Raw genomic sequence first — 19,357 nt, 5'->3', positions numbered from 1 at the left:
GTAACATGCATATGCTTGTATCTTATTTTTCCAAAATGCCTGCCAGAGTCAAACCAATGCTGTTATACTCTGGAACTGAAGCTTGGAAAGTAATCAGCTGCTCTTTTATGATACTCATTGTGCGGACTAACTTCCATTGACTGCCAAAAACTGCAGACGGATGAAGGTGCGTGCATATGGAAAAATGAGAGAAGGGTGAATAGCTTTTATTGGGTGCAAATTGAACTTGTGTCTACAGTGTGTTTGTTGTTTATGGACAGTTGTTAGCTTTTATTGCTAACTGTCATTGTTGTAAATGGACTACTAAAGTGTTTTTGGCAGCTTCAGGTGCCTCACCACCAATCTATGTCCTAGAGGAAAGCTGACCCTGATTTATAACCTGGAAAAACCAAGACATATTAGATTTGTGATCTGCCAATGAACACAGCCTTACCCTAAGTGTAAACAAGTGTATTAAATCACATCTTGATTTGATTCATACAGAACACAGTGAATGGTGCTTGAAGTGTAAATAGGACTTAAGCTGCATTATCTTAACCATATACCTTAACCATACCATCTATGTGCATAGAGTGTATTAAAAAACACTGAATCTAATAAAAGTTCAAACAGTCAATTAATCTTTATTTATATAGCGCCAAATCACAACAAAAGGCACTTTTCACATAGAGCACGTCTAGACTGTACTTTTTAATGTAATTTACAGCGACGCAACATTCCCACATGAGCAGCACTTGGTGACAGCAGCAAGGAAAAGGTTTCTTCCCCTCTTTAATGGGAAGAAACCTCAAGCAGGACCAGACTCTAGGTGGGCGATCATTGGGGATGAGAGACAGAGAGAGAGACAGAAAGAGAAAGGGAGAGAGGCACAATGACAACATTTAAAATAATAGGAGTATGAATAATATGGTGACGGCAGCTTGACCCCGACTATCAGGACCTGGTCTTCCACGGACCACAGAAATTAAATGTATTTAAAGGTTTTGCAGAACTGATCAAAACAGTGTTGTTTGCCTGAAGTTGGGTTTCTCATCATGTTACTCTGCCACTTTCTTACTCCTTCTGTCTTCTCTCTTTTTTAAAATATTATATTGTATTTTGTTTTGGTTGCCAGTGAACCAACTAGTGTTTACCGGCCTGTGGGCTGGAAACAGTCAGCCTGCTGTCTGCCTTTCTGTCTAAAGGAAGGTGTGTTCATTTTCTGTCACATTTATTACTTCTTTTTAACAGCACATTTTCCATAAACAGCATCTCATGTATTGGATTGTACATATTGTATTAATGGTTGTTCCAGACTCTGCTTACTGTACTTTCAACATGGTCACTAAGGGATGTTACATCATCTAAAAGCTCTGTTTGTCTTATTGATACCTGCTGCACCTGCAAAGCTTCACACTTAAATAAGTTCCATGAGTTAAATCAATCAAACACATCTAAATGTCCCTTTAGTTGCTTCCAAATTTAAAAAAAAACAAAACAAAACACCAAGGCTGCTGGTTGCCAGCTAACCTCCCTTGTTTATTCCACTCAGCAGTATATTTACTGGTTGTTAACTGGTGCAATTGGATTGACTGACAATTGTCTTGTGTTGGTCCCTTGGTAAATACCAGTAAATCTTGTGGAATAGCTCTTTATTGACCTGTTCCAGAGAGACTGCAGAGGGTGCACCGACACACACACACACACACACACACACACACACACACATAGAGAGAGAGAGAGCGAGAGTGATTTGTGTTTTGTGTGTATCCTCCAAGGGTCCTTACAGCACCTGACAACTCAATATACACTTCACACACACACCAAAGCTGTGTAAGCTGTATATTGATGCAGGCTGAAGCACTGATCACTTGCTCCTGACTCACATAAGGAACGGATGTAACTTAGATTTATGCTGTGATTTGGATACATTCACATATATATAGCAGAACACACAAGAGAGAGGGGAATAATTACATCTCTGTGTATACACAGCATGTACACGTGTGAACTATGTGTTCTGTTTTTTCAGTCATGACCCTGCTGCTTTTCAGTATCCTCTCTTTAAACATGATCTCTTCAACACCCGGCAGCCATTTTGGCTCAGCGTGGAGTGCAGGGAGGGGGGAGTTTCAAAGGGGTGATGACAAGTTATTGATGTTCTGAAACTGCTGTAATAAGTGACACAAAAAGCAGACTAATTCACCTGATGTTATTATAGTTATTATTTTGACTTGTTAACATTAATCACAATAACTTAAAGGTCAACAGTCACAGGCACAATAATCTTTAAATACTTACTGATGAAGTTGTATTAGGTCACACAAGCTAGAAGGGTCAGTGACAAATAAGGGTTGACAAGATGGGTCATTCAAAAATATGTTACAAAATAGTATTAAAAGCAGCATGAGGTTTGTTAAAATGTACATTCAGTATTTTTGCTGCTTTTATATAATGTCAAATGGTGTAACCACCTTTTTAAATGTAATATTTAACAATTGTATTCCATTAGCTTTATTTAATATAACAAGTTTTAATGTAAGATCATGCCAAACTAGTTGATATGGTGTTTTATTGAGAATTTAGTGTTTTTAAGCAAAGTTTTTATGGTTACACCACTTAGACATGTTTGCCATAATCCTCTAATATATTCTCTCAAAATGGATTAAAAGCAGAAATTTGATGCTGGGTCCACAAAAAAAGAATGTGTGCAAGTTATTCATATGTTTATTTCAACATTTTAACGCCTTTATATTTGACTAAACCACATGGACACAAACAAAACATCACTGACCCAGAAAGAGAAGAACAGACACTATAGATAATTATAATTCATTGTCATATTATGACTTTTATTTTGAGGTCAAAGGTCAGGGCATGTGGGTAAAATGAAATGTGATGTCATATATCTTGAAACCAATCCAAACACATCATATTAGACACACCTCATGTTGGATGATACAATTCTAGCAGTGCTCAGTTTCATCATTTTTGTATTAGTCATTGGTATGATCAAATTTACTGATAATTCAACCGTGATGAACAATAAAGCTGCTGTTGGGGGAGCTAACAGACATCACTGAATTTTCAAAATCAACACACTTCTGTCTCTTGGGACGGGCGAGTTTCCAGCTGGAGAGCAGTCAAAGAGCTTGAGCTGAATGTCAACACTGCACACTAAACATGTTTTTATTGCTCTTGTTTTTTAATGACAGCTGACACTTCTAACTGGAAATTTGTACTTGAGCTGCAGATGTATGTGTGTACGGCTGAGTGTTCGATAAGCTTTAAACAAACTAGATGGTAAGATATCTAAAGGCTCGATGTGAGTGTGTACCTGTACAAAACACTTCCCAGCACTCCAACAATCTCACTCCATGAACTCTGTGACTGTTATTTTGTAGTCTCCACACAATTCATCTTACAAATGAGGATGATGATGCACACTTTCTGCATTCTCGAGCTGTGGCAAAATCCTTCATTCCCTCCTCCTCCTGACTGCTCTGTGTATAACAAATACTCCACAGTTTACCAAGACTTGTGAATTGAAATTTCAGACTTCTAATTCTTCATGGTGTTGTGACATCTCTGATCCCACAGTTTCATTTCTGAAAACGGTAAAATGTGATGGATAGGGGATTGTTAGCAGAAAAGTCATTTACATATCTTGTAATGTGCAGAAATGGGATAACTGTGTCAGCATGATGAGATGAAGGTTTACAATCCAGCCGAAAACACACAAACACACACACACACACAGACACACACACACACACACACACACACACACACACACAGGATTAATGAAGCCCCGACTGTGAAGGCTTTCTAAATAAATAACCAAATATTTCATACGTCTCAATTAAATCTTCATCTTTTGGGTTGACAGATTGTCTGTTTGGCTTGTGTTAAGCTTTCCTATTATGGTATAATAGAGTTCTTAATGTTTGTAATCCACTGATAAATACTCTGTAATCAGTCATCAAATCTTCAGTTATAAATAAGTAAATGATAAAGTGTTTTTACAGTAATTCACCCAGTGTGTGCTCGGTACTGTTAAAACCTTTTATGGGAAGGGAAATGGTCAAATCATTAATTGGAGGGGTAAAGGATTTTATAATCATAATCATAATCATAATAATAATATATAGTTTATTAATGTGTATGTATATATATTGATGTTTATCTACTTCACCAGGACCTGAGTACTGCATTTCTTTCTTTCATGTATCTAACTGGCTGAATGACAAGTGAAATCCTTGAATCCCACATTTCTTTTTGTGTCCAAAGTTGTATTATTAGAAAGCAGTGCCGTATTTAGCCTTTTTTTTAACCCTCTATGGCATTATTATATATATTTTTTGGATAAAAAAGATATTTCACACCACTTTGAACCACCACAATGAATGAATGGACCCAGAATTTGGGGATAAGAATATCAAGTTTGTATATATGTATATGTAGTGGAATGATAAATGATAAAACAAGCAATTTATGCAAAATATTCATTTTAATTTGAACAAATATCAAGTTTATTTTCATACAAATGTATGTGTGTGTGTGTGTGTGTGTGTGTGTGTGTGTGTGTGTGTGTGTGTGTGTGTGTGTGTGTGTTGGAGGAGAGGAGTTGGTCTGTATGTGTGATTGTATTTCTGTATATTTGAGTGTCATTTTGTCAGAAAATCACAGAATTAGATTATGTCCATTAGAATATGTCATATCTTCACCCTCCAGACACACATGCACATTTAGTCACACCTCTTCAGCTTCATTCACAAATGTGTGTGTGTGTGTGTGTGTGTGTGTGTGTGTGTGTGTGTGTGTGTGTGAAGTTGAAGCAGCAGCGGTGCAGCAGGACTTGTCTGTGTCTGAGGGTAAAGTTTCCTCTTGACGCCCAGGATGATAAAAATCCACCGCTCACATATTTCACCACTGCTGCTAAGTGGGTGATCTATCACACCGCTTGAGTTATGCAATATCACACACATGCACACACTCACACACACATGCACACACAAGCAGAAATCATAACAGTGATGGTGACGGTGATGCAAGAGATAAAGGAACAGTCCGCGTATTACGGCGTGGCAGCGGGCCGACAGGCGGTGACAGCCAGGAGAGAGAGAGATTATTGGAACACACACACACACAATCTCTGCCTCACACACATACAGCCACTCACAAGGTGAGATATGTCTCCCAGCATAGAGATGTACTCTGCTGTAATCTCTTTGTCTACAAGATACACTTAGATGGATGTTACAGGAGAGAAGGAGAGAGTGTGTGTTTGCAGTGACGGTACAGCTTACATAACAGTCTTCAGTTTGGGAAGAGAATGCATGATTTAATTCACTTTACACAGGTGGAAAGTAGAGTTTTAATCTTCTTAAAGGACAGATTTGGTTTCATTAATACAATACTCGCCTGCATTGTACATTGAAAGCCTTATTGGTTGTAGTTATACCTCCTTTCCATAATGGTTGATTGGTGTAAAATGGTGTGGTAATAGCTAAATAGGCTAATACTGTATGTGACTGTATACAGTTTAACAGGGAAGGTCCAATACTTCTTCTTTTGTTACAGTTTGACATTTTAGGGAAATAAGCTTATTCATTTTCTTAAAGTTAAAACATGAAGATTGATACCACTTTCATGTCTGTACGCACGGTAAATATGAAGCTACAGTCAGCAGCTGGTTAGCTTAGCTTAGCATAAAGCTAGCAAACAGGGGGAAACAGCTGGCCTGGCTCTGTTCAAAAGAGAGAAAAAATCACCCTTAAACCTCATTAATTAAGAGTGAATTTCTGTGTTTGTACTCATTTAATTAATCACTTCAACTCTATATGCTAAGCTAAACTAACTAGCTGCTGGCTCCAGCTGCATATTTACTGTACAGACACAACAGTGGTATCAATCTTCTCATCTAACTGTCAGCAAGAAGGCATTTAATGTGTCTAAAATGCTTCTGGATCTATTATGCTGATTTCTAGCTCTATATTTTTTATTCTGAGACTCCATTAGAGTATTTATGTGTGATTCACAGTTCCAAAATTCTCTTTCAGAACACTTTTTTGATGTTACTGGCCCTTTATACAGCCCCTCAGTTCAGCCTCTGTCTCTTAACTGGCAGTCTTAACTCCTGTCTCTTTGAGGTCCTTCCACGATGAACAACAATTATATCATATAGTAATTATATCATATAGTATCATATAGTGAGTTATATTAAGTTACCGAAAATGCAAACCCAGCAGCATTTGTTTTGCTTTACTGCTTCATATTAAAAGCTTTGAAATGACTAAATCATGGGAGACGTTTATTGTGAAGAATGTAAAGGAAACAAAATGTGTTCCTCACCAAATTAGCAGAGCTTCGTTAGCAGTCAGCACAACAACATACGGAAATATTTTAAGAGACAGGGGGAGTAACAGTACAAGCAGGAAAAGCCATACTGATGATGATGTTTGATGAAGAGCAGCAGATGACCAGCACACCTCCAACAGGTAAATGTATTGTACTTTGCTGTGCTGTGTAATGGAAAAACACTCACAGCGTGCCAGCTCAACTTGAGTCATGGCTCAGTGTAACAATGGAGAAACACCATAATGTTTGTGGAGCAGTGAACTGGTGTGCTGTGCTGATCTGATGACCATATAAAGACATCTATCATAAGCTGATGTCAGCTCGGGCTGTAAGTAGGAAAAAACCTTGGAAACTGAGCTTTCAGGACAGTCTGAAGCTGGTGATTTATGCTACCAGGATTACTGTTACATATGTTTACTTCATTATTTGACACTTTGGCCTCATTTAAAATGAACATTGTAACATTATGACTCAAAATAAAGAAAAGTACATTAGGTCCCCTTTAAGTGGCCAGCTCCTGCACAGGTTTATTTATGCTCCATCTCAGCTCTGTGTCAGTCATTATATTTTAGTTGAAAGTCTGAAACATATGTATAAAAAATGTCTGTTCTCATTGTGAATTCAAATTCAAAGGTGCTTTTGATCTGCATAATTCCCCATAACTGTTTCCTGATGACATGCTGCCACTTGTTTCATTATATGTGATATTACCTTTCCTTTTTTTTTTAAGTATTCTGCAACGTGATCCCTTACATAACAATATAAATGTGACATAGTATGTCATCACATGTCATTTCATTTATCTACACTATCAAAGATAAAATCAGGAACCTGCATGTCATTCCAGTTTAAGTTACAATATCATGTTTTACTGACAACTGAGCCACTCGCTCTGAAGAAATAATGTTTCCCAGATCAACACCTTCTTTCATATATTTGCTTAAAGAATACTTGCTTTCATTATATGGAAGTTAATATACAAACACAAACGGGGCAATATTACCTTTGCTGACAGCTCTGTTGACTTAATAACTTTACCACATTGAGACTTCCATGTTCAGCTCCTTAACTGAACACAGTGTATCAAAGCACCACACAATAACTGACAAGTCTTGAGTGCAGTCAAGAGGGAAAAAAGGACACATTTTATCCACATTTTAATATTTATGTCAGGAATTTTGTCATGATGAGCTGATAGAGTAGCAGTTAGGAAGTGGAGCCTAGTGAGGTTCTTAAACTATGGATCAAGACCCCAAAAATGGGTCATGCTCTTTCTTAAGGATAAGGATTTTTTAATGGTGATTTTTACAACAGACACACATCAGCCAATACAAGGCAATGATATTTAATAAACTAGGCAATAGCTTCAAATGTTCAAATGTTAACTGTTTGTGTTTAAAATGTTAATTCAACCAAATGTTTTACCATATTTTTATTTGAATCAGTAGGGTAAATATAGGCTAATAATTAGCCCACATCTACTATGTCATTATCATTATTATTACTATCAATGTCTTGAATCTGCTGTCTAAAGTCAAACTCCTGTCTTTTTTACTCTCACGCACACACACACACACACACACACACACACACACACACGCACACACACACACACACACACACACACACAGGCCTGTCACAGTGAGCCAGTCATCCTGTAATGGCTGCCACTGCTCATTGTTCACATCCTGCTTTGTCTTCAGCGCCATTTTGACTCTGCAGGAGGAGGAGCAGCTAGTTAGCATCACATCCACACACACTAATGGCAGGGAGCTAGCCGTGCTAACTGCTAACTCACTCTCACTCAGCCTGCTAGCCTAATGCTGGGAGAGAGAAACGGCAATAACAAAACTATAGCTAACTCACACACACACACATACATACACACACACACACACACACACACACACACACACACACAGCCAGTAAAAGGCTGTTAGCTGCCTAGCTGTGCTTTTCTCACACAGTGGTAGCTACTAATAGAGGCCCATGCTATGCTAACTATTAACTCATTCCTGTGCATGTAAAGCTAACACATAATAGAGTTAAACACGGTGGCCTTACACTGTTATTCCTTTTTTTTTATCTGCCCAAGAAAATATCTCATTCCCTCTCTCCCTCTCTCTCTCCCAGTCATTCCTTCAGGGTTATCTCTGTGTAAACACATGAGCTCCACCACACTGAGCTTTATCAGGCTGTGTACTGTGAAAGTAGACAGCAGAGCATTTTCACCTCAACTCTGCTTTACACTGAAAATATAAGCCACAATTCAAATATATTAACACATATAAATATATATATATATAATAGCTATTTTTCACCATTGTAAACATCTGTACTAAATTGACTTCTTAAATAATGAACTACAAAAAAATCTAGAAATGACAGACCTTGATTTATAGGTAATGTGAATGAAATATGTCAATTATACAAAGCCTACAATTAAAATACTATTGTCCACTATTACTGGTAAAAGCAGGCAAATAATGAAATAATTATAACATGGCATTATGTCTTCTAATAGGCCGTTGAAAGCTCACTGTTTTTATATATTCATTATAAATAGGCCTAAAATTATATTTGGTATATAAGATAAATATTGCATATGTCTTATAATTATAGGCCTATCCAGCATTTCCCGTAATTCATTCATCCTGTAAAAAACAAAACGACATTGGCAACATAACATGTTTGTGTGTTTTTTTTATTATTATTATTATTCCACTATGAAAATATATGTACAATAAATAATTTGGATTTTCACTATTAAAGAATCTCAATAAATAAACTAGGGTCTAAAACTCGGATCATCAGCAGGGCTTCTCTCTCGTCTCGCCTCGTTCAAAGAGAGAGAATGAATTTCATTCTTCAGATTTTCTCTAAAAGCGCTCCAGCGATCTGCACCTATAGACTCCGTGAACAGTTCCTGAGAAGTTATTAAGGATCCATGAAGCTGCACCAGAATGGACGATATAGGAAACAAATCCACACATACTGATAACGATTAATCATTTTAAGAATGAATTTTTTTAAAACAAAAACAAAACAAGAAAGGTAATAAATACCTGAAATTTGGACAAGGGAAGAGAAAAAATCCGCAATGTTTTGATCGTTGAAAAAAACAAAAACAAAAAAAATTATCTTCGTTGGAATTTAAAAATAAAAACTGCATTATTTTAATCATCTTAAACTACCTTATAGTCGCAAAATAAAAAAAAAAACAGCAAGAAGACGAAAAAATATATTTAAAAATGAACATTTTTTCCATTGAGAAATGTTTCAGGAATGTTGCCGAGAAGCTTTTCTGCTTTTAAAACAGAGTCCTCGCTGAGTGCGTCTCCTCCGCTCCGATTGTTCCTCCACACAGCCCCGTCCATCCCTCCTTCATGCGGCTTTTCTTTTAGCTATTCTTTTTTAGTTTGTCTCTGAACATTTGAGCTGAACCTCAGAAGTTGAGGTGCTGCAGGTCTATGGTGCACAGTGTGCTTGTGAACAGATCGAAGTCCTCCTCGGAGAAATCCACCGGGCTATCCAAGGAGCTCTGCAGGCTGGGTGACAGGCAGGCGTCCCCGGCAAAGAAGGCCAGGTCTGGAAGCGAAGATGAGGATGAAGAGGCGGCAGCAGCTGAAGGAGGAACACATGAGGAGGAGGTGATGGAGGAATCCCGCTGCTCAGAGTACGCCGGGTCGGACGCTGCTGCCTCGCTCAGCTGCATCAGACCCGGGTTGTCAGCGGAGTTTGTGGCGGTGAACGCCGGCGGGGAGTGGTGGGTCGAAGCAGAGTCAGAGCAGCCAGATGCCCTTGGCAGCTGTGGGCGTTCAGGACAGCTCAAACGGCCGCCCTCCTCCGGCGTGGGCTGTGCATTGTCCCCGCTGTCATTAGTGTGGGAGGTGGAAGCAGAGGCCGAAGATGGATTGCTGCTCCCCGGCTCTCCCTCAGATGTAACTTCCCCAGTGCCTGATGCTTCCAGCGGCTGGCTTGAGTACGGAGAAGAGGCATCGGCGCCTTCCAGGGGTTCAAACCCGCCCGGGTCGCTGGATTCGTGGCCTCCGCCTCCGTCCCGGTGGTGCGTCTGGCGCTTATGTTTCATCCGCCGGTTCTGGAACCAAACTTTAACCTGCCGCTCCGTCAGATCCAAAAGGGCGGCGATCTCCACCCTCCTGGGTCGGCATAGGTACTTGTTGAAGTGAAACTCCTTCTCCAGCTCCAGCAGCTGCGTGTTGGTGTAGGCGGTTCGCAGCCGGCGGGACCCGGCTCCTCCACTATCCAAACCCGCCTGGCTGGGATCTACAGGGACACACAGAGACATAAAGAAAGCAGACACACACACATAGCAATTATTAGGACGAATTATTGTGCAAAATCTTTTTAAGTTATCCTCATTTTTTATTATTTTAATTGTACAATTCATTTAAACTTCAAATTCTAATCTAGTTCAAGAGACGCTTGTAAAATGTGTACAATTTTATTGCGTGCCGGATTCCCAAAATAAGCTGTTTCAGCAGCGAGCAGAAATCCCTTCAGCTCCTCTGTCATAAAACAGCAATAAAATGCAAAAAGTCTCATAAAAATACTCATCCCAATTACAGTAGCAGCCAAAGCCATAACTGTAAAAGCGAACCAATTTGGTGCTGGTAAAAAAAAAGAAGAAGAAAGCCTAAGCAAAGCGCAGATAAAGACAGATGATCATAATGTAAAAAGTGTTCTCTCCTGTAAAAAGCCTGCAGTGCAGCGCGCCTGCTGTGAGAAGCTGCAGCGTGTGATCACAGAAATGCAAAGAGAGGAAAATAAATAAATCACGGGATAGGGGGGAAATGCTCAGGGAAATGTGGGGATGTCGATGTGAAACGAATGTGGCTGAATCTGTCAAAAACAGAACTAAAAGCTTAGAATAACTGTAACGAGAATGAGATCAGAAAAGGCAGGAAATTGGGCGAGAAAGGGGAGACAAGAAAACAACAAGTTCCTATTTAAAATGAATGGGAATGTGATTTTTTTAATGTGTGTAGAAAGGAGAAAAATAAAAGGGTGGAATTTAAAAAAATGCATTGGCTCTAATGAAGGACCCCCCCCCTCCCCCCCACACTCCCAAAAATAAGAAGAAGAAAAAAAAGAAAAATACAGTGAGGACCCAGAAATTAAGAATGTGTGCAGTTTGTATCCTGTGTGCATGGAGCCCCCAACCCCCAACCCCCACCCCTCCACCATATTTTGTCCGGTCGTTTTGCCTCGCCATTATATCCTAGCACCATCCAATATGGCTACCATCTCCAGTTGTGTTATGAATATATAATACCAGGGCGATGCTGCTGCTGCTGCTGCTGCTGCTGCTATGAAATCACAGACACCCAAAAAATAAAATGATACAAGCTGCAGCAGCAAACATCTGCAGAATGGATAAAGAAAGACTGTGCGACTTTATGAACGATGAATAATTCTATATACACAGAATGCATTTAAGAAATGTTAACTTTAGATGTTGCAGGATTAACAGGAAGCTGATCTGCGTTGAGTTTAAACTGAATTCTACTTATTGATCCACAGATTGACAGAGATGATGTGTGCATATTTAAAACATGATGAGAGAGTGTGCAATGCACTGCAGCATAATGCAGTGGTCTAGATATGGCTTCCCTGTTGACACAGCATCACAGCACTGCACAATAGACACACACACACACACACACACACACACACACACACACACACACACACTGAGGATGGAAAAGACAATGACATCTAACCAAATCTACGCTGTGTGTAATGAATGGAAGGTTCTAACTGTGGTGGAAATGAAATGAAGATGCAAACAGAAAATTAAAGAACATGCTGCACATCCCTCACAGTCCCAACACACACACACACACACACACACACACACACACACACACACACACACACACAAACACACACACACATTAACATTCTGGCTCCCGCATCCCAGCATACCGACCTGTGGGTGACTCGATGCCCGCCGAAGCGTACCCGGAGGCGGTCGGCGAAGGGGAGGACGAGGCGGGGGGGATGATGGGTCCTCCACCGCTGGAGCTGCTCCCAGGTTTAGGGCACTTCTTGGATGACTTCTTCTCCTTCATCCAGGGGAACTCGTGTGCCAGCGGACCTGCCGAGGTGGCCTTGGCCGGGGCAGGGGCCTGGCCAGGCGGGCAGGACTGCTGGGCGGCTCGGTGGTGCGTCTGGAGGCCATTAGTGGCGGAGGTCCTCCGGTTCTGCTGGCTCCTAGCAGCCGGTCTCGGCTGGCTGGCTGTGCAGGGGCTGAGGCTGGGGATGGTGTGCTCGAAGGGAGGCGGAATTACTGTCGACTCCTTGATTGATGAAGTTTGAAATGACTCCAGGACGGCGGGGAAGGACGTCAGACACTCTGCTAGGGACGGCTGGCTGTTTATAAAACCGATCTCCCTCTCAAATTCAAAATTCATAGCTCCCTCAAAAACCGGTTTCACCCTCAAACGGCGAGACCCCCGAACAATCCCTTCCCCAAAATAAAAAAAACAAAACACATACACACGCGCACGCACGCACCCGCACACAACACAATATGGCTTCTTAAAAAAACAAAACCAAATGAAAAAAAACGCACGAGCGTGTAGGCTCCCGACCGCAATGGCGTAAATGCGGTGGCTATATAATAATTGTGTATATTGGTGATATTACTAGCGTATGGGGACCTGGGTAGGCTAAACTGAAGAACTATGGGGCGAAATTGCAGCCAATTCCTGGTCATGTGACCCACAGCAGCCAATCGGGGGTCCGGGCCTGGCGGCGGCGATGGCTGTGGGAAGCAGCATTATTATTTTTCCACCAAATGCTGTGGTAAAGTGGGGCTGTATCGCAGGATAGCTGCTATTGTTTTGTCCTAACGGGGGGTACATTCTGTGAGGAGGGGGGGAACCTGAAGGCGGCCGGTCGCCATGTGCGCAGTGTGGGCGGCGGGTTGGAGCATCACCGGTGTTACGCACAAACAATAGAGCATCTTTAAGACATGTTTTAGCTCCTCTGGGTGATGTAATGACGGTTAACATGAGGAGAACGGAGCTGGCCAGCACCGTTTACAATATGGCTCCTTTACATACTAGGGAGGGAAAAATCATGTTTACACGCAACACACAGCTCATTAATCTTATAAAGTGTGACAGAGGCTGAAAAAAACCCCAAAGTCACACACAAAAAAAAACAAACAAAAAAAAAAACTTGGAGAGTGTTTTAGATGGCGCGGCAGCTCAGGAGGAGAGGATGATGAAGATTTCTACTCAGCAGTAGTGAAGATGAAGCAGATTGACTCATAAGAGAGCAGAGACAGAAACATAGATTTAACAGTGAGAGGCAGAGATTGAAGGAAGCCTGTTGGTGTGTAAGTTTGACATTTTCTTTTGTATTTAATAGTCCTCGTTGATATGATTATATGGGACTTTTTAATAGTTGTAGAGCTTGTGTGTGTGTTTGTGTGCAAGAGAGAGAAAGAGAGTGAGTGTGTGTGTGTGTGTGAGAGAGAGAGAGAGAGAGAGAGAGAGAGAGAGAGAGAGAGAGAGAGATAGAGAGAGAGACTTAACGTTTGTCTAAATATAATCTCACCCTAAAATAGTCTCTGCACACAAGCTCCAAAATTCTTCTTGCAAGCCACCACGGTTCTCTCTCATCCCTCTCTCTCTCTCTCTCTGTCTCTCTCTTTCTCTCCCGCTCTCCCTCCAGTGTGATGGGTGAGTGTTAAAAACGTTCGGTGTGTTTACGGAGTGAGAGAAAGAGAGAGTTCACAGCGAGGTCGCTTCTTACAAACTGGGGAAGGAGGGGAGAGAGAGCGCGCGCTGGCCTCCTTGTTCCTGTTCCACCTAATAGTAAAAAATAATAATACAGCAGCAATAATATGGATGCTAATAGTAAGTGAGAGTGTGTTGAGTGGCCTTCAGACTCACCAGGACTCACATGGAGGTTGTTTTTTTTTAGGGAGAGAGAGAGAGAGAGAGAGAGAGAGAGAGAGAGAGAGAGAGAGAGAGAGAGAGAGAGATCAGGAACTCTGGAGTTTAGCAGAGGATATTTTGGGGAGGGCCCGAGGAGCCCCGAGTGGAAAAAAAGAAGTGCGGGTGATCAATCTTTCTCTCTCTGCAAAGAGCCTGACAGCAGCCCCTCTCTCTCCCTAAATAACCAGAAAACCTCCCATTTAACTCTATCTCTCTCTCCCCTTTTAGTAACTGAAATCCGTGTGTTTTATAGTTTTTACGCAGCTTTTACGCACAGAATATACGCAAAAATATGCCATTAGGGAATATTCTATCTATAAAAAAATCAAAAGGACTCAGCTACCACGCAGGAACAAATGGGTAGAAGTTATTTACGTCTCACCCCGGCTCCCTTTCTTTCCCATGGCATTTGGCTTCGCCCCTAGCTTTAAAAAAGAGGCAGAAAAACAAAAATGTGTGTGGGAGTGAGGGCCTTTGAAACACTGCAGAAAGCGCAGGCAGTGAGTAGGCCGAGACTATAGACACACACACACACACACACACACACACACACACTCAAATCAAACCGAAACACAGCGGACACAAACTACTAACTGAGCTCCAGCAACTCTCACTACACTTTTCCTTTTTTATCTAATTTTCACGATGTAGACAATATATATATTTATATATATAAATATATATATTGTATATTTGTAAGGAGTTTATTGTGAGTTTTTGATGGAGAGAAGAAGCCGTTTTTATCACGTCAAACCAAACGTGGATTTACCAGCTGTGGATTTCTATTTTATTTTATTTTGTAGTATTTTTTTTTAGTTTTGGTATTGTTGTTAATTGCAGAGTAAATGATTACCCTTTGCATTCTATAGCAACTACTTTTTTATTCTATTTTATCTAAATGGAATAATTATTGATATGATAATATATTGCTAAATGAGATTTTTATTGTGGTGGTATCATTGGCTTTTTCCGGTAAAATCAGTAAAATGTAAAATACATTTCCCGTAATGGTGTTATAATAATAATAATTATAATTATGCTACTATTATTATTTTATCAATAATAACATCAGTAGTAGTAGTAGTAGTAGTAGTATAACATATGAATATGATTTAAATGATTATAGAAGTAGGATAAATTGATAGCTACTGGACTTCTGGTTCCATAACTTGTGTAACAGATTTTTCAGTCGTATTAAATCTCAGTTTGCAGAGCAGTCTATATGTACCTGCTGTGAGTGTGCTCTACAGTAGCTCTACTGTTTTCAGCTGTGCCTCAGTGGCTGAAGCCGAGCTCTCCGTCTGTTTTTATGAGGCAATAAATTAGATCCAATCCCTGCTTATTGGTGTTTTTATTGTCTGTTAGTCCAACGGAGATGTAAAGGGAAGTACGGCCATTATTTATGGGAGGCTGATTTATGTCCCAAGTTTTATGCTGCTCTGCTCTTCTCAGAGAGAGAGAGAGAGAGAGAGAGAGAGAGAGAGAGAGAGAGAGAGAGAGAGAGAGAGAGAGAGGTGGGGTGGGTAGGGGAGGTAGAGACCACGTGATTAGGCCATGGCGCAAGCCTCAGGGCTTTTTTTAGTTTTAAACATCAACACAGGACACACAGTTTACCAGGAGGATCACTATGTGCTTTTGTGTATAAAAAGAGAGAGAGGACAGGAGAGAGAGAGAGAGAGAGAGAGAGAGAGAGAGAGAGAGAGAGAGAGAGAGAGAGAGAGCAACATATCAACAGAGAACACGTTCAACTGCATTCTCTAAACTACAACCTTCATCTTAAAGTTCTGTATTTTGAGTTCAGCAGCAACACTTTGGATTACAGATGGTTTATCTTTACAGCCTCCACTGAAAAAAGTGGAACCGTTTTGCTCCCCAAGAATGAAAATTCTCATTTTCATAAAAGTGGGAAAAAAAGACACAATCCAGCCAACTGTTAGAGTCCCTTATTCAAAGAGTCAGAAAGTTATAATAAAAAGTCAAAATGCTCTGAGTCCTCTTTTTTAGTAGTTTGGAAAGATAAATTGGTATCAGTAAATACATAATGAAATCATCTCAACTCAACCAGCATCTGCCTCAACCTTTCAGATGTTTTGTTCTTTTATTACATTTTTTAAGGTTAAAATATTATTAGGTTTTAACATTATCAGTCAAACTGTTGTTCCATAGACTTGCCTCCAGAATATCACTTTCACATCTTGCAATAAAGTGTCTATTCAGAGGCTTTTATTGTGAAACATTCAGATTTTGGGCTCAAATTCTAGAGGTGACACTTAAGCTGTCTGAAGGGATTAAACCCAAATTTCCTTTCCTGCCCCTTTTCTGCTCCAAATACTCAGCAACCTTATCATCAAAATTATTTTAAATGGGCCTGCATTCATGTTCCTAAAGTCTATCTTTTTTGTGTGGAGAACTTAAAGGAGTAGTGCGTAAGATTTAGTGGCATCTGGGAATTAAGTTGCAGATCCGCCTCCCCTTCCAAGCATGTATGGTTGCCACAAAAACACACAAAAAACATGAAAGACCCTCTCTAGAGCTATTGTTTGATTTGTCCGTTTTGGGCTACCGTAGAAACATGGTTGTCCAACATGGCAGACCTGCTCCCTATATGTAAATAAAAAGGTCTCATTTTAAAGTGTTTCTTAGTTTGAAATGATCACACACTAATTAAAACCTACTTATGAATGCTGTATCACATTTCTGCCACTAGATGTCACTAAATTCTACACACTGCACCTTTAAATGTGTTCTCCAGCATCAGTGGCAGATATCACAGCTGACCTATCACGTCTATCCGACACGGTACAGTGAGGGTAGAATTAACACCGGACACTAAAATATCAGGAACAGGTCGTGCCTGTGACCTTAAACCTTGGCTAGGGGTGCAGAGTAGTATTTGGCATTATTAGCATTGGCAGATCTCTGGCTCTGGTAGCTGGTACAGCCAATGAACATCAGCCAACATCAAAATAGTCTAGCAGGCACTTTGCCAAGCAGCCACCTTTTTTTATGTAGCTTGTAAACTATAAAAGAACTCCCAATCCGACGAAAAGGTTAAAGATGTTTCGATTTCTGACATGTAACACGTGGCTGTCGGCTTCACGTTTAATCATTGCGAAACCTTTTGTGACAGTGATGCTGCTGCTTTCGCCCGAAGCACTGACCTGATATTTAATACTCGTCTCTGAACTGGTTCCCTCCACACAAAAAAAACCCTTCAGAGAGCTGCTGTTTTTAAAGTTACACTAAACATTTTGTTCTTCAACCAACAGCAGACTAAACACAGCCCACCCCCCTCAAGATTACTTAAGAATTAAACAGTTATTGGTAGTTTGAAAGGATTTAGGTAAATAATGTGAGTTGCAGGATTTTATTTTGAAGGGTAATCCATCCTTCACTGCTGGTATGGCCCACTAGAGATGTTTGTGGTGTGCCATTATTTGCATATTTTCATACTCAGTGATTTTTTTTGCCACAGCTGGCAGCAGAGAGGAGGCCGACACAAAGGGCGCCAGATGAGGACGGGGGTGTTGAATGAGTGGGATGTGGGTTTTTTTGTTTGTTTGTTTGTTTGTTTCTCACTTACAGGAGTGTTTCTATACAGCTTTTGGAAAATGTTTCATCTGGTTTGATTCTCCAAAGATTTACTGTTCAAGTCTGCCGTCAAAGTTCATGTGCCACCTTTACGCAACGCCACAAACCCTCAGAGAACCCTCAGAGAACGCTCTATTGTCTTTTCAGACAGGGGGTTTCTGTGGGGTTTTCGGGGATGATGACATTTTAATAATTATTTACAAAAAAAACACAAACTTCAACTTCTCAACCCCCCTGGAGAATCTTAAAAAAGTGACGATAGCTCTGAATAACATAACATTTTATTAAAGAATTGTTCGACAGACAACTCTCTCAACAATGAAAGAAAAAGGAGCTACAAAGGACAAAGAAATAAGTTGTTTTTTTCTCCAAAAAAGACTTGTTCTTTTTTTCCAGCTAATAGTTTGTCTAAATTTTCCGACTATGCACGGATAGGTTACCAATCCCCGTCCTTGCCTTTTTCCCTGTACAAGTCAAGACATTTATGTACAAGGGTCATTATAGGAACATAAAAACTACTTATTTTCTTCTAAAATACAAGAACTAAAAAAATGTAACTTCAGTACAATGGACAAGAAGAAACACAACGTTGTTTTTTTTTTCTTTCGTAACAGGTAAATACTAAAAAAGTACAGTATTTTTTCTCGATATAAATACATGAAGGATAAATAATAATAATACAAAACAGAAAGTCTTTTTTTTAAACGGGCTATAACAAATAAATATTTATATATGAATGTTCACTTGAACACACATTGGCGAAAGACGCTTTGATTGGAGGGTCTTCCGTCTTCAAAATAAGATTTTATTATTATTATTTCTTTTTTTTTCTTTTTTTTTTCCTTTAACCATCAAAATGTAAACTCTAAGTGCAACAATGATGCCCAGATGTGAAAAGCATTTGTGTAAATCTGCACTTTTAAAAACTGTACGACGGGTTTATTGGCAGAACATCGGTGAGGGCAGCGCGGGTCAACACACTCAACAGTCTGTGAGGGTTTTTTTTTTAGTGTGTATGTGTGTGTGTGTATTGCCCCAAACTGACCTCACCGAATGATTCCGACAAATAAACCCAGTTGTTTTAAAAATGTGTGATACACATCAGCTCAGATTTCCGGGACATGCATTTTTGTTCAAATATATACCCTGTATCCACGTTAAAAGTCAAGATATGTGAGAACAAAACAAAACAAAAACAATATAAAATGTGGACTTGTAGCTACGCATTGGTGTCCGCTAATGTAAGTGAACCCTTCCAAAGATAGAGAGAAAGAGAGAAAGAGAGAGAAAGAGGGAGGGAGAGAGAGAGAGTGAGAGAGAGAGAGAGAGAGAGAGAGAGAGAGAAGGGTAATAATGACTTACCCAAACATAAATAAATAGTGTTCTCCACTCTTATTTACCCTGTGTCGATGATGTGCTAAAATAAGAACATTAAAAATTTCTCTTCCGTGTCC

The 19,357-nt window shown here is 40.0% G+C and overlaps 2 protein-coding genes across 2 annotated transcripts in view; both read right to left on the bottom strand.

The window, feature by feature from the left end:
* Positions 1–9,095: 9,095 nt before the first annotated feature.
* hoxb2a (homeobox B2a) lies at positions 9,096–12,776 on the bottom strand. The gene is made up of 2 exons (XM_053337836.1): positions 12,289–12,776; positions 9,096–10,619 (listed from the first exon to the last, which is right to left on the bottom strand). Exons 1-2 carry the CDS (start codon positions 12,774–12,776, stop codon positions 9,785–9,787), a joined length of 1,323 nt encoding a protein of 440 aa, XP_053193811.1. The 3' UTR covers positions 9,096–9,784.
* hoxb3a (homeobox B3a) overlaps positions 10,575–19,357 on the bottom strand; it is a 51,565-nt gene continuing 42,782 nt past the window's right edge. Inside the window, exon 5 of the mRNA XM_053337835.1 lies at positions 10,575–10,626. The gene's annotated coding sequence lies outside the window, so the exon portion shown is untranslated. The remainder of the gene's footprint in view (positions 10,627–19,357) is intronic.

This window comes from Scomber japonicus, chromosome 18, assembly GCF_027409825.1.
Source record: "Scomber japonicus isolate fScoJap1 chromosome 18, fScoJap1.pri, whole genome shotgun sequence".
Taxonomy (NCBI): Eukaryota; Metazoa; Chordata; class Actinopteri; order Scombriformes; family Scombridae; genus Scomber; species Scomber japonicus.
This window is presented reverse-complemented; position numbering and strand designations above follow the sequence as displayed.